Genomic DNA, 14,549 nt, shown 5'->3' on the forward strand with positions numbered 1-14,549 from the left:
TTTGTTTCGTCAATACCTATCGATTGGCCTTATAAAAGTTTGTCACGCCCACTCTAACGCCCAAAAACCCATTAAACGCTTAAGCCTGGCTAGCGCCTACATTTCTACATGGGGTAGATGGCGCAATACGGATGACTTTGGAACAGCTGGCCTAGGTGCTCAACGGAGTCAACGTTAATTCTCGATAAGGATTTCTATTAAAGGAAATTGCGATAGTTTTCATTTGTCAATACCGAACTACATATATCCCATGAACTATGAACTATCAAATCAAGTTATCCAAATTGGAGGTCTGAGTCAAACAATGGCGTATGTGTGTATGTATGTAAGCATAAACATATGTATGTATTTACATTGTACACAGTTGCAATTGCCCGGCAATTATAATATTAAGTTGTTTAGCTGAGTAACGGGTATCTAATAGTCGAGGCACTCGACTATAGCGTTCTCTCTTGTTTTTTCTCGAAGCCAGGAGTATCAATTTTAAACTGAAAATTGATTTGTATGTGGTATAAAAATTACACCACATATTAGAATTGTAGACCCTTCGGTATAGATATATTCTTAGGTATTGAATTAATACGTATACTTTAATACTGTCGATAGTTTCCTTTTAATACACGTTTATTAAAATTACGCTTTCGGTTTTTTTTTGGGTGTGACACTACCAGTTAAAATTCCTCATCAATTTTCTCATTCATTTTTTCAAATCAAAATCATACTGTACGATCATTTTCGGAAAAGTTAAGTGTTTAAAGGTTTTTTAGGTGCAACTACCTATATTTTGTTTGGTAAGTATCATTATTTAACATTTTTTTAATTTAGTTTCTAACACTGACAGATTACAATAATTTAAGATTAGGTAACTTTAATTATAAAAAGTTATGAAAATATGCTCAAAATAAATGTTTAATCTATGTGTTGCACTTCAATATTATATAAGAAATATTATTATTGTTATGTTCTAAATTGCTTAATTGGTATGCCTCTTGTTAGATCATTTTTGTTACGAAAGATACCCATTTGATGACCAGCTCAAATATTTTTGTTTATACGTATATATTTCGTTTTTGGTTTACGATATTCATATGGAAATATAAGTGTAGAAGTTATAGGTTACATTTTGACGTAGGCCAAAAAACCCTGGATAGTTTTTGAGATGTCACCCCTAAGGTCAGTATCCCCTGCAATTTTTACTAGCTTGCAGGACATCTTCTTGTAGTCATCAGCGTATATAAAGAGTGTCTCCTGCAGTCTACCAAGAACCCAGTGAAACCAGTAGTGCTGCTCAGATCTCTCCTGATCCACCGGAGCAGCCCTAAGTGCCTTTACAAAGCGATGCAAGATGTCCAGGAGGATGCTCCTGACCACATAATCAGAACCATTTGGACCATCTACTTCCACAGTTGCATTCCGCTTCTGAACGTTCTTCACCCAGCGCACAGTGGAGTGGAGCAGCTCCCAGATATACATCTTGCTAAGCTCCTTGCGCATCAAGGGGCCAAAAATCCAGGACACGATGCATCTGGACTCAAGCACCTCCATCCGGAGAAGCTTTTCGGCCACCACAAACCGGAAATGCTCGCTGTTGACCCAAACCTCGGAGATTCCATTCAAGATCGCATGCTGCTGCTCCGACTCGCCAGCAGCCATATTCTATAACGGAAAGGAAAGGGTTTAGTTTTTTTCTGTTACGTAATATGGGGCAACAAAGTACACTTAGAAACAAGCGGGTCAAAAAGAGGCTTCTCCAAATAAAAACTCTGCTTTGCAAGTTCATTTTTATACCGAAGACGAATTCTTATCTGAGGTGTTATTTTCGACCATTCACAAGAGTTCAGTTCAAATTGAATACTTTTGCTTAAAAAAAGCTATAGGGAGTCCCCAGAAACTTAATGTTAATTTATTACTTATTAATATGAAACCTAAACTCAGTACTAGTAGGGAATTCCTATATTCTATGGTCAATATATGTGTGTAAATGTATATGTATTTTCATTTCAAAAGTTCTCCACAAAAAAAAATAATTTATGTCTATATGTATGTACATAATAAATAATTCCATAATTCATAATAAAATAATTCCAATAAAATTATAAAAATAATTGTATAAAAACCCTGCAGTTCCGAAATTCTACACTACAAAAATTCATCGCCCTTTCATCAGTAGCGGACTGCGACGCCGGCAGACCCAAAGGCAAATTCGGCAGAGCAGTGTAGTCCTCGATTCTTATTAATTATATTATTTTATGGAAATACTTTTTAAAAATAAAATTGTTTAGATAGTTTTGTAAGGTATGGATTCCTTTTTAAGTGAATTTAAGTTATGTGAATATTTTGCATAGTCGGACATGCTTTTATATACCCTGCTTTGACGCTAAGCGAAACATGTAAAGACAAATTAGGTAAAGGAAAGAACAATAGGATTAACGTTGCCCTTTTTTTTTATTTTTTGGTATTAAGTTACTCTCAACCTCGAGCAGCTGAGAGAATTATTTGGCCTCCTCGTCTAAAAACGGGTTAACGCCATCTCCTAACGTTGCCCTTGTTTTCAACCGAAGTTGTTTCAGCGGTTTTTAGATGCACTTGCATTTGAGAGAACGGAGAGAACAGATCGAGATTTTTTGTGAAATGTTATAACTAAATTTATCAAAAATTTAGGTAAGTGTTATTTTATTAATTATTTTGAACTGTACCTACATATACTGTTAATATATTTATTCATTATTTAAGGCGAAGCTTATAATAAAACTGTTGGGCCAGCGTAAACTAAGCTGGACTTGGCCGGCGGCAAAACAAGAAACGCAGTAAGTTTTTATATATTTTATAATAATTTTTCTATTTTAGATATACTTGGTCAGGAAGAGCCAGTAAATAAAGCACGAAGTCAAAAAAAACAAGAGAGAACGCTATAGTCGATACCCGTTACTCAGCTAAACAACTTAATATTATAATTGCCGGCAATTGCAACTGTGTACAATGTAGATGCATACATATGTATATGCTTACATACATACTCAGACCTCCATAGTTCTTTGGATATAGTTCGGTATTGACAAATGAAAACCATCGCAATTTCCTTTAATAGAAATCCCTATCGAGAATTAACGTTGACTCTGTTGAGCACCTTGGCCAGCTGTTCCAAAGTCATCTGTTAGAAGGCGCTATTGTATTGCGCCATCTACCCCATTTAGAAATGTAGGCGCTAGCCAGGCTTAAGCGTTTAATTGGTTTTTGGGCGTTAGAGTGGGCGTGGCAAACTTGTATTAGGCCAATCGATAGGTATTGACGAAACAAATACATATCAATTCAAATTTTCATAATAGCATCAAAACCGTGGCCACAGCTTGTGGCTTGTGGGCGTGGCACCATTTTGAAACAAACTTGCGCTGCGTAGGAACTCCTAAAATCTACATGCAAAATGCCAATCTTCTAGCTTTTATAGTTTCCGAGATCTCAGCGTTCATACGGACAGACGGACAGACGGACATGGCTAGATCGACTCGGCTAGTGATCCTGAACAAGAATATATATACTTTATAGGGTCGGAAACGCTTTCTTCTACCTGTTACACACTTATGCACGAATACAATATACCCTTTTACTCTATGAGTAACGGGTATAAAAACACCGAAACCTCAAACATCCTCAACACCTCCGAGACAACTAAAACGTACATACATGTGTAGATTGAATTAAGTTAATAATAATTAAATAATGTAATAAAATAAAAACAAATTTATATGAAAATTTCCTGAATGAATTTTACTGATGAAAAAAAAAGCGATGTAAAAGCGATGAAAAAGCTAAGAAAAAGCGATGCAAATGCGATGAAAAAGCGATGAATTACTGAGGAAAATGCGATGAATTACTGATTAAAGGATGATGAATTTTAAATGAATTTTGGATGAAGATTCATCGATTAATCATCAGCAGTAATGAATTTTTGGTGATGATTCATCGATTAAAATGTGATGAACGGTACTGCAGGGAAGGAATACAAAAAAATAATATTTGAGTTCGCTATGCCTTTGCTGGTAGCCATTTCAATGCTATACATTAACTAAATGTTGTACATTTTATACTACAGCTCTCAGGAAATTGTATACGTGTAAAACAAAATAGTATGAAATGTTTTCTACATGCATTCTACATAGTATTTTTTTTATACTAGAGTATAACAAAAGGGTTAAGTATACCGAGAGAGTGCAAATGTTAATTTTGGGTATGATAATATATCATTTGTGTAACAATAGTTTAATTTCTATGACAATTTTTTTTGGGTGTAATATAAAAATAAGTAAAAACAAGAAAGAAAAGCTAACTTCGGGCGGAGCCGATGTTGATATACCCTTGCAGAATATTGTGTAAATTATATTCTCGAAAACGATTCAAACGAAACAAACACCAAAGTTATCGAATTTCCAATCGTTCAGTTATATGGCAGCTGTAGGATATGGTCGGCCGAACCTTATGAAATTTGGTAGGTCGAATTGATTGGCCAAAAATAAAACCCATAAAAAATCCCAACTTCCTAACGTTACAAACATCAATGTTATGGCATTTCCGATCAATCAGTTGTAAGGCAGCTATAGGATATCTTCGGCCGATCCCGGCGTTCCGACTTATATACTGCGTGCAAAGGAAAGAAGGGTGTGTGCAAGGTTTCAATTCGATATCTTTAAAACTGAGAGACTAGTTTGCGTAGAAGAGACAGACGCGACAGACGGACAGACAGACGGACAGACGGACATGCTTATATCAACTCAGGAGGCGATCCTGATCAAGAATATATATACTTTATAGGGTCGGATATGTCTCCTTCACTGCGTTGCACACTTTCGACCAAAATTATAATACCCTCTGCAAGGGTATAAAAATAAATAGAATATGTTAATTTCACTAAGAAACTCAGTTCTGTGTAGGAGAAAAAGCTTCATTTATAGAAGTTCGACTGTATTTCGTGGTTACTTTTTAATTATTATGCGTGTTTTAAAATAAAATAAAACATATATCACCTTAAAGACCGAGTGGTATTTGGCTAGTATTGCGAAAGTGTGACTGAATGATTTGGATCCCAGGTGGAGGCAGTTCTGGGTGAACACGTTGATCTTGAGCAGCAGTCCGATATCCGTGGAGCCACTTATAAGGCTGATTATCATTTCTGAGCAGCATTGCTTGCTGCGCATCGCTTCTAGGAGATTCTTTGACAACATCGCACCCGGGAGCAACTCGTCGACGAACTTGAAGTGCGGAAGTGGAGCCGGCGGAAGAACGCCGGCCAGGACGTCCGGTTGAATCTCTACGATTCTTTGGTGATATGATAATCTGGATTTAGAAAAATATTTTTGTGGTGCAAAACGGAATTAGCTTATATTTATAATAGCTTTGAGCTTATCTTTTAAATACATAATCTATTAAAACCTCAAACTAACGTAATTTACCCTGTTTTACTGAAGAGTTTTATTCTGCACCCAAAAAAAAACAAAGATTTAATTAATTCATTTTACTTAGACAGTATTAAAGTATACGTATTTATTACACTATTTAATACCGAAGATTCTACAATTTTAATATAATATATTATTATACCACACACAAATAAGTTTTCAGTTTAAAATTAATATGCAACTTGTAATTAAAACCAGAGTTTCGATTTTTGCCCCTGTTGTGAAAGCAAGACAAATGCGACGGTTTGAACTTAAAAGGCGTACACTCATTTTAGTGGTTTTCATCGCTTTAGTTCATTCTTGAGGACATCGGGTTCCTGCATTCTGATAAACTTCATTGCTACGTAATGACGACGTAAGTAAAATTAAATTGTTTAGAAAAAAAGGTTAATTATGTGAGAATCTGTAAGAGCAATCAATTAAAAATAATATACTTTATTTGGGAGTACAATTATAACGTACGTAATGTACTTGCGTTTATTTATTTACAATTTACCAATAAGGGCAAAATGTTATTGTTATTGCGTTGTAAACTCTTCAGAAAAAAAAAACAATTTATTTACGATGAATTATGAATTTCGCCAGAATGCAGAACACGATGATGGCAGTAGTGAAATAACGCAAAGAAAACCACTACAGTGTGAATGGTTTTGGTTTTTTTTTCCAACCTCGAAATTTTTGTGAAAAATTTGATATATGTCAAAAGCTTTATGGAACCGATAGTAGAAAGAAATCGCCAATGGCGTGTTCAAACCAAACCGGTTTCGTCGTCACCTACTGATATATCTATTGGTATTTGGTATTTAATTATTTTTTGTCTATGTTTTTATTTTTTGTCAGAATGCACGACATTTGAAGAATCTTGCGTTAAAATTTTAGATTGATCCGATTAAAACTTCCGAAGTTATAAGCAGTTTAACTAATGTAAGTTTGCGCGTTTTGTATTCGATGTTTGGGTGTCCAAAACGTTTAAACGCTCTTCTGAAAAGTTGCCATTTTCCAAGTCTGTGTACACGGTTCTGCAAAATCTACTGTACTTCTTTACTGTACTTCCTCAGGAAACGCTGTCGAGTTTTTTGTTTTTGGGAAAATGTATTATTTTTACAACAACAAAAAAGTTACATTTTTGGTCAAAATAGAGGATTTAACTTTAAAGTGCCTTTAAAAACCGAAAAAAAATTACAAAAATAAAAACTCGACAGCGTTACCTGGAAATATTTGTCCTTAAAAAAAAGTTACGATGTACACCGCTAACCACATCACTGACTTTTCACACACTAATATAAGCTTTAACGACAGAACTCCATTTACATATGTGAAAACCAATAAAGTTTGGCAACTCACAATTGCAAAAATGCTTCTCTGATCATAACATTCAGGAGTTTCTGACGCTCTGCCTTCATCCTCGTAGATACATAGCTGAAGAGTCTGTGGGGACGTGCAGACAAAACTAGCTAGTCCTATTCTTGGCGGGTTCACTCCCCAGTGAATGCAAGGGTTATGAAAGTTAAGTGGAAACAAAAAAGAAAGCAAACTTCGGCGAGCCGAAGTTTATATACCTTTGCAGTTATTACAAATCGATTTCTATGCCTATAGAACAATGAAGCTGCGTCAACTTGGCGCTGCATTTTGCCAACTTTTCTATGGCAGCTATATGATATTGTTGTCCGATTTTGACAAAACTAAAAGCGTAATTCTGATATAGTAAATAATAACTATGTAAGTATATCTCAATGGAATATTTTAATAAATAGAAAAACAGCAAAATAAAAAAATTAACATCTCGAAAACTATCCAGGGTTTTTTGGCCTGAGTCAAAATGTAACCTATAACTTCTACTCTTATATTTCCATATGAATAACCTAATCCAAAAACGAAATATACATGGATAAATAAAAATATCTGAGCTGGTCATCAAACGGCTGTTTTTCACAACAATAATTAATTAACAAGAGGTACACCAATTAAACAATTAATACATAACAAACCGATATTTTTATACCCTTGAGAGGTATTATAATTTCAGTCAAAAATTTGCAATGTTAGTGAAGGAGAAATTTGTGACCCTATAAAGTATATATATTCCAGGAGAGTCGAGCCATGTCCGTCTGTCCGTCCGTCCGTTTCTACGCAAATTAGTCCCTCGGTTTTAAGCCTATCTGCTATTCACAAAAGTTATCTTTCCATTACAGGAAGTAAATAAGTCGGAACGAGCCGGCTCGGGCGACTATATCATATAGCTCCCATAGGAACAGTCGGTAAAAAAATTTTAAAAATGCATAACTTTGTTATTAATTTTTTTTTGTTCTTTGGGATTTGGTAATATTTAAATACTATGTAATAACGGTTTTAATTAAATTAAAATCGGACATCTTATTCATATAGCTACCATAGAAAAATCTAAAAATTAATAAAAAATTATATTTTTTTAAAAATTTATTTTGCTGTTTTTCTGTTTATCAAAATATTTCTTTGAGATATAGTAATTATTTACTGTATCAGAATTGCGCTTTTAGTTTTGTCAAAATCGGAAAACAATATTATAAAGCTGCCATAGAAACGATGGCAAAATGCAGCGCAAAATCAACAAAGCTTCATTGTTTTTAGTAATATAGGCAAAGAAATCGAAATGTAGTCGTTTTGTAATAACTGCGTGGCTATATAAACTTCGGCTTGCCGAAGTTCTCGTTTTGTAATAATTGCAAGGGTATATAAACATCAGCTTGCCGAAGTTCTTGTTTTATCAAAAAAAAAAGTAAGCAAATTGGGAAGGGAACTTAGCAAGCTTCACGTTTTTCAGTTTTATGTGAATTAATTGTCAATTTATAAGGTAAATGTTACCCACCTGAGACACTTCTTAAGTAATTCTCTGAGAAAGACAACCTTCGGCTGATGATTAGTGGCACTGGAATCGATTGGGAAGGAGACACTCTGAGCCCACTTTTTCCAGTTCCAGAGAAACCCGAAGTTGCTCATGTGATGCGATAGCCAGTTGACCAGCCGATCGAAGCAGGCCACGCTCATAAAGTCCAGTCGGGCGAAGAGGATGTCCGCCGCCTGATGCACCACCTGGGGCACCTTGTTCGGTTGGCGCTTGCACAACTCCACCAGAATGGATCCATAGTTGAGGGTGATCCACTGGGAACTGGGCAACTGCAGCATCTCGGCCAGAATCACCTCTACAATGCAGTGATAAACGGACAACTGGGGCTTTGAGGCGGCATATGCCAGGAGGCTATCGGCACAAATCTTCCTCTCCAGATGATGGCATTGGAGCATGTCCTGGATCTGCACCTCCAACAAATGCCGTTCGATGCTCAAAGGAGAGGGCAATTGGAGGTTCTCGCAGTCGTACGAAAAGATGCGAAAGGGCACTCGCGTCGGAGGATAGCAGCATCCCTGCTCATGGGGCGGCACCTCAAAGTCTTGTAGACAGTGAGGCACGGCGTGACTCAACGTCCCGTCGAAGGCCAGGTAAGGACGGGTGATCAACTGGTGCTCTGGTTCCACCCACTGCTCCTGGCGCAATGCGTCCACCTGATGCCACAGCAACTCCAGATGGTCCCTCTGCTCGGAGTCACGCCAAACACTCAGCATGGGGGTGTGCAACGCGCAACGCTTCTTGACGTAGATCTGCAACGTGAGCATTAGGCTCTCAAATCCCGCCTTCTGCTGCAGATCCTTGCCCACGAAGGGCAGGGCGGATAGTACGCAGTAGGCCAACCAATCGCGACGTGCCTGGAGTACGAAATCCACCACATCGTCGGGATCGCTTTGGTTCTCACACTCGCTCACGAAACTCGCGAGGAACTTCAGCAAGGACGACGATGTGACTACGTTGCAGTTGTACAGAGCTACAAGAAAATGCACTATTCCCTGGCACTTGAACCACTCGCGATTGCACAGGCATTCATACAGTTTCTGCACCATGAATCCCAAGCACGCGGCGCCGAACTCCCAGCTCCTTACATTCAACAGGCCGACAAATGTGGCGTAGGCACTGGCCTGGCCGGGTTGCTCTTCCACGCACGACACCAGGATGCACAGGATTTCCTCTTTGAGACTCGCACAGACATCCCTCAGCAAGTACGAGAGATTCTCCAACTTCAGCTCAATTGAACTGCCGCCCTGAAAACTCAGACCCCGCATCAACTTCTCCACGGTCGCCAGCTTAAGCTCGACACTTCTTTTCCGGCGGCTGTTCTCCACGTCCTCGTCACTCGAATGCCCACGCTTGCGACAACCTTGTTCCATTTTTTCAACTCGGAAATCTGGGAATAAAAATAACAAAAGCCAAACGATAAAGTGATATCTCAAAATAATAATAATTAATAATACCTCTGGTAAAGATGAGTCCGAAATAACTAGGGTTCCTTCAATTTTCAATATATTAATTTTTTTTAAAAATGTTTTGATTTTGTACACAATTTTATCTCTCCGATAATACAAATTTTAATTAAAAATTATTTTACGGTTTTTTTTCACAGATAAGATATTAAAAAATTAACCCCGATTTTCATGCGAGTCATTCTCTTGCGTCAACTCGACTGAAAACCCGTAGAAAGCAATTTAATAAGTTGACATTTAAACCTTCAAGGCCTGCTTGAACGGAATTTTAAATAAGCCTTTTGGAAGTAAAGGACGGACTTTGCACATGGTCATTTTAACATAAGGTTGAATTCAAATACCCTTTCAAAGAGACATGTTCGACCCAGTAAAGCTTATATATTTTTGATCAGCATCGTCCGTCTATCCGTCCGTTTCTACGCAAACTAGCATCTAGCATTTTAAAGAAATTTAAATGAAATTTTCCAGACAGAAAAACAAAAAGAAAAAAATTAAAAGTTGGTTTTTTTTTAAAATAAAGTTAAGCAATTTTAATGTTAATAACGACGATGTTAATTGACGACTAAATCATATACCTGCCATAGGACCGATCGAATATATTGGAAAACCGACATAGTTTCACTGTTTTTATACCCGTTACTCGTAGAGTAAAAGGGTATATTGTATTCGTGCAAAAGTATGTAACAGCTAGAAGGAAGCGTTTCCGACCCTATAAAGTATATATATTCTTGATCAGGGTCACTAGCCGAGTCGATATAGCCATGTCCGTCTGTCCGTCTGTCTGTCCGTCCGTATGAACGCTGAGATCTCGGAAACTATAAAAGCTAGAAGATTGGCATTTTGCATGCAGATTCTAGGAGTTCCTACGCAGCGCAAGTTTGTGCCACGCCCCCTTTAACGCCCACAATCGCTTAAATACGATTTTAAAAATTTAAATATTTCGGAGTAAAAAAGTAAAAATGCAGTTTTATTGTGTTTATCAATACCTATCGAAATGTAGAAGAAATTTTTCAAATTGGACCATTCGTTAAAAAGTTATGCGTGATCTAAGTTTCTATCTCCATCTCCCTCGCACTCTCTTTACCTGCGTAACGGGTATCTGATAGTCGGGGCACCCGACTATAGCGTTCTCTCTTGTTAAAGTTGGACAAGTTGGCTTCCTTTCTTATTAATTTTCAAATCAAGACTTCTCAAATAGGCAACAAAACAATTGATAAGAAGGTACAATAAAATACAATTTTTATTGTTATTTATTATCTGGGTATCGAAGCTTTTATCTCTAGAGTAAATTGACGATTAAATTTTATAACCTTATAATTTTATTATTGCGACTATGATTCTAAATTATTTTTTTAAATAAATTTGCACCTACAAATAGCAGAGATAGTTAATAAAACGAAACGATACGTATTTACCGTGAAGTAATATGTGTAATATTATTATTTTTGGTTATACAAAATTCACTAATTGTTTTCATTATTTAAATTTACTTGAAAAAGGTATTACAAACCGAAAAAACAAAAAAAGGTGTACAATTATAAAGATATGTATAAAATTGAATATTATAACCACTGAAACTTCGGTAAAACTTCGCAAAAACTTTGACATTAAACCAATGCTTCCGTTTTACTTTGCCTGTTGATTGTTTTTATATGCTTTAAGTTTAATGACTTATATTTGCAAACTTCATGGACCTTTAGTTATTTTTTGATTTGCTTTTAAAGTATTATACCGTCATTTTTATTTTTGATGTGTTTATCAACAGTTGCTGGGTGTTTCGCAGCAACGAGGTCCGTAATATTTCTTACACGGCTATTACCCACGCACGTAACAGGTTAAAGAAGGACCACCACTGAAGGGTGATCTCTTACTAATCGTTTACTAGCTGTTTAGCTGTTACTAGCTGTTTAATAATTTTATTGGCTAAATTAAATGTAAATAAGATGCGCCACATTTGCAAAAGGGGAACCAGGGGTCATATCTTCGAGGTCAACAAACTACTGAATAAGCCATCACATCTCCATTAGAGTTCAATGAGCACTTGAGCTGACTCGACTTGAGTGGCTGCACCCTTTCCCAGGCGCAGATATCGCTTCATTACGGCGCAATTATGTTTAATAATTTGGCGGCCACTTCAGATATACAGCTATGGTTGTCCCAGGGCCCTCGATTCCGACAGTCGCAAGTGGCCGCTTTCGCTGGAAATCAATTCAATTATGATTCAATTTAGTTCTCACAGGGATTACAGTCACCCACCGCATCCTGCTGCATCCGCACACAATGCTCTGATTAATTCCACACGAACAACTCCGAAGAGCGACTGATGATTAGCACACGGCGAGGGAGCTGTCATCTCAATCCATTCCGGCACCAGTAATCTACATCATATCCAGCGACTGCATAAAGCCTGAAGGCCCAAGGTGGGACCACCCACATGGCCGTCTGTGCTTTTATTGCTCAGAAAGTAGCGTAAACAAATTGCGCTTCTAACGGCGGCGAACGTAGAACATTCACATCCAGAAAGCCAACGCCACCACACACCTGATGGCCCTGATGGATGGATACGGACGGATGGAGGGGATAAATATGAGTGAATGGAGTTGGGACTCACTAGTAAATTGAATGCATTCCCCCAGCTTTGGAATACACAGAAAAAGATGTGTTGCAGTAACAACGAAAAACTGCAAGGGCATTTGTTTTTAAACGGGTTATTAAAAGGATTGGTGCCCTCGCAGAGGTTATGATAAAAAGCCCAATAACTTTATTATATTTATCATTTAAATATAAATGAGATTAATTTATTTGGATGATTCATCAGGATTCCGTCGCTTTATAATTCATACAGCACACACAAATTATTATATACTTATATATAATACTTTAATCGATTTGTTTACTTTTAATCGATTTTTCCATTCTGCAAGTAATTGTTTGTTTTCCAGCCTGTTTTGCTTATTTGGAGTACGGTTCGAGTTTATTTGCGTCAGTTGTGTGGTCCGCTTCCTTCAATTTGTTCGCCTTGGCGATGCATTTCAGATGTTTGTTTCCAAACAATTGTCAACTAATGTGTCGTAAAAGTCCCGGGGCGACAATCAAAGCAAGCCACTTGGCGCAGGACCACCGCAAAACAGCTGTCTAGACAGACTTCGAGTGGAGATCCCAATTAGCCACCTTGACCGCGCCTCCGTAAACGGCCACTTGAGCAGCCAAAAGATCTGGACCCCTAGGAAATAAGGAACAGTGTTCACACATATTTCACTGTCCTGCCGACATCCTTGAGTCTTTCCTGTCTGGCCGGGAGCGGCGACAGGGCGTAATTTGTAAACAATGCCACACGCATAATAACATGATCGTAGCGCCGCTGCATTACATGTAGGGGGATCTGAGTGGCGGCTCGACGGTTTCCAATTGCACATTAGCGTCGCCACAAGACCAAAGATCTGATTATCACTGAGGAAAAAGGTTAATGAACAACTAGGTGAAAACTTTTAACAGCCATCTTTAAATGTCTATCAAAAGTTTCCAACGCAGTGATGGAGACATTTCCGACCCTATAAAGTATATGTTGTCTTCATCACTATGACCACACGAGCTGATTCCACGCAAACTAATCTCTCAGTTTTAAAGATGTCAGGAGGAATTTTCCCCTTTATATCATAAAGCTGTCACAGGAACAATCGTAGAAATAATTGAAAAAATATAAAGTTTCATTTTTAATATATTCAGAAACTTTATTTATTTTATTAATTTTTTTAATTTTAAAAAACGGACGACATTATTTAAAACACCGTGAGAACAATCGCAAAAAAGAAATTTGAAAAATGTTATATTCAGTGTATTTAAACATAAACGTACATAAATATCCGTTATCATTATTAAATATGATCAGTTTTATGTTAATAGCTTTTACACAGCGCCAATAAACTCCATAGAACCATACCGCCAGAAAGGCAGCTATTGCATATTGTCATCCAATTTTGATAAAACTCAAGATGTTGATTCAAAAAAAAGTTTATCATAAGACAACTGCAGCAAGAAAAACAAAAATTGTTTAAGAAACACCAAACTTAACATATTTTTGCGATCGTTCCCGTGGCAGCTCTCTAGTTCAGAAAGGGGTTTTTCATTAATACAACCAACACTAAATTGTAAAGTAATATTTCTTGAATTTTTTTTAATCTTATTTTCCGATTGTTCCAATAGGAGCTAAATGATATAGTCGCCCGATCCGGCTTTATCCGACTTATATACTACCTTCAAAAGAAAGACAACTTTTCGGAAAGCTAGATCGACTCTCCTGGTGATGCTGATCAAGAATATTACAGGGTCGGAAATGCCTCTTTCACTGCAAACTTTTGACTAAAATTATAATACCCTCTGCAAGGGTATAATTATCTATCTCGGAGTAAATTTGTATATGTTTAAAAACAGCAAAGTTGTATTTTTAAAATTTATTTTTTCAATTGCCATTCCGACCTATACACTGCCTGCAAAGGAAAGAACACTTTTTGGAAATATTTATCCAGATAGCTATAAAACTGGAAGACTAGTTTGTTCTCCCCTGGTGATGCTCATCAAGAAGTGTCTTATTTACTATGTTGTATAAAAAATTATTGCACCTTCTGCAAGGGTAGAGCAAATATATTTTTGCGAGATTTTGATATACTTGTTTACTGAATGACCGAAAAAAAGCAGTAAAAAAATTCATACAAATCCAAAATTTGCTTTAATAAAAGGTTTTCGGCTTGTAAA

At 36.9% G+C, this 14,549-nt stretch overlaps 1 protein-coding gene across 1 annotated transcript; it reads right to left on the reverse strand.

Annotated features, from left to right (window-relative positions):
• Positions 1–1,040: 1,040 nt before the first annotated feature.
• On the reverse strand, positions 1,041–9,987 carry LOC108042516 (nuclear cap-binding protein subunit 1). The gene is made up of 4 exons (XM_017120841.2): positions 9,789–9,987; positions 8,296–9,721; positions 5,019–5,328; positions 1,041–1,656 (listed from the first exon to the last, which is right to left on the reverse strand). The coding sequence occupies exons 2-4, from the start codon at positions 9,702–9,704 to the stop codon at positions 1,117–1,119; spliced, it is 2,259 nt and encodes a 752-aa protein (XP_016976330.2). The 5' UTR covers positions 9,705–9,721; positions 9,789–9,987; the 3' UTR covers positions 1,041–1,116.
• Between the last annotated feature and the right edge of the window lie 4,562 nt (positions 9,988–14,549).

The sequence above is a fragment of the Drosophila rhopaloa genome, unplaced genomic scaffold (assembly GCF_018152115.1).
Source record: "Drosophila rhopaloa isolate 14029-0021.01 unplaced genomic scaffold, ASM1815211v1 contig_155, whole genome shotgun sequence".
Taxonomy (NCBI): domain Eukaryota; kingdom Metazoa; phylum Arthropoda; class Insecta; order Diptera; family Drosophilidae; genus Drosophila; species Drosophila rhopaloa.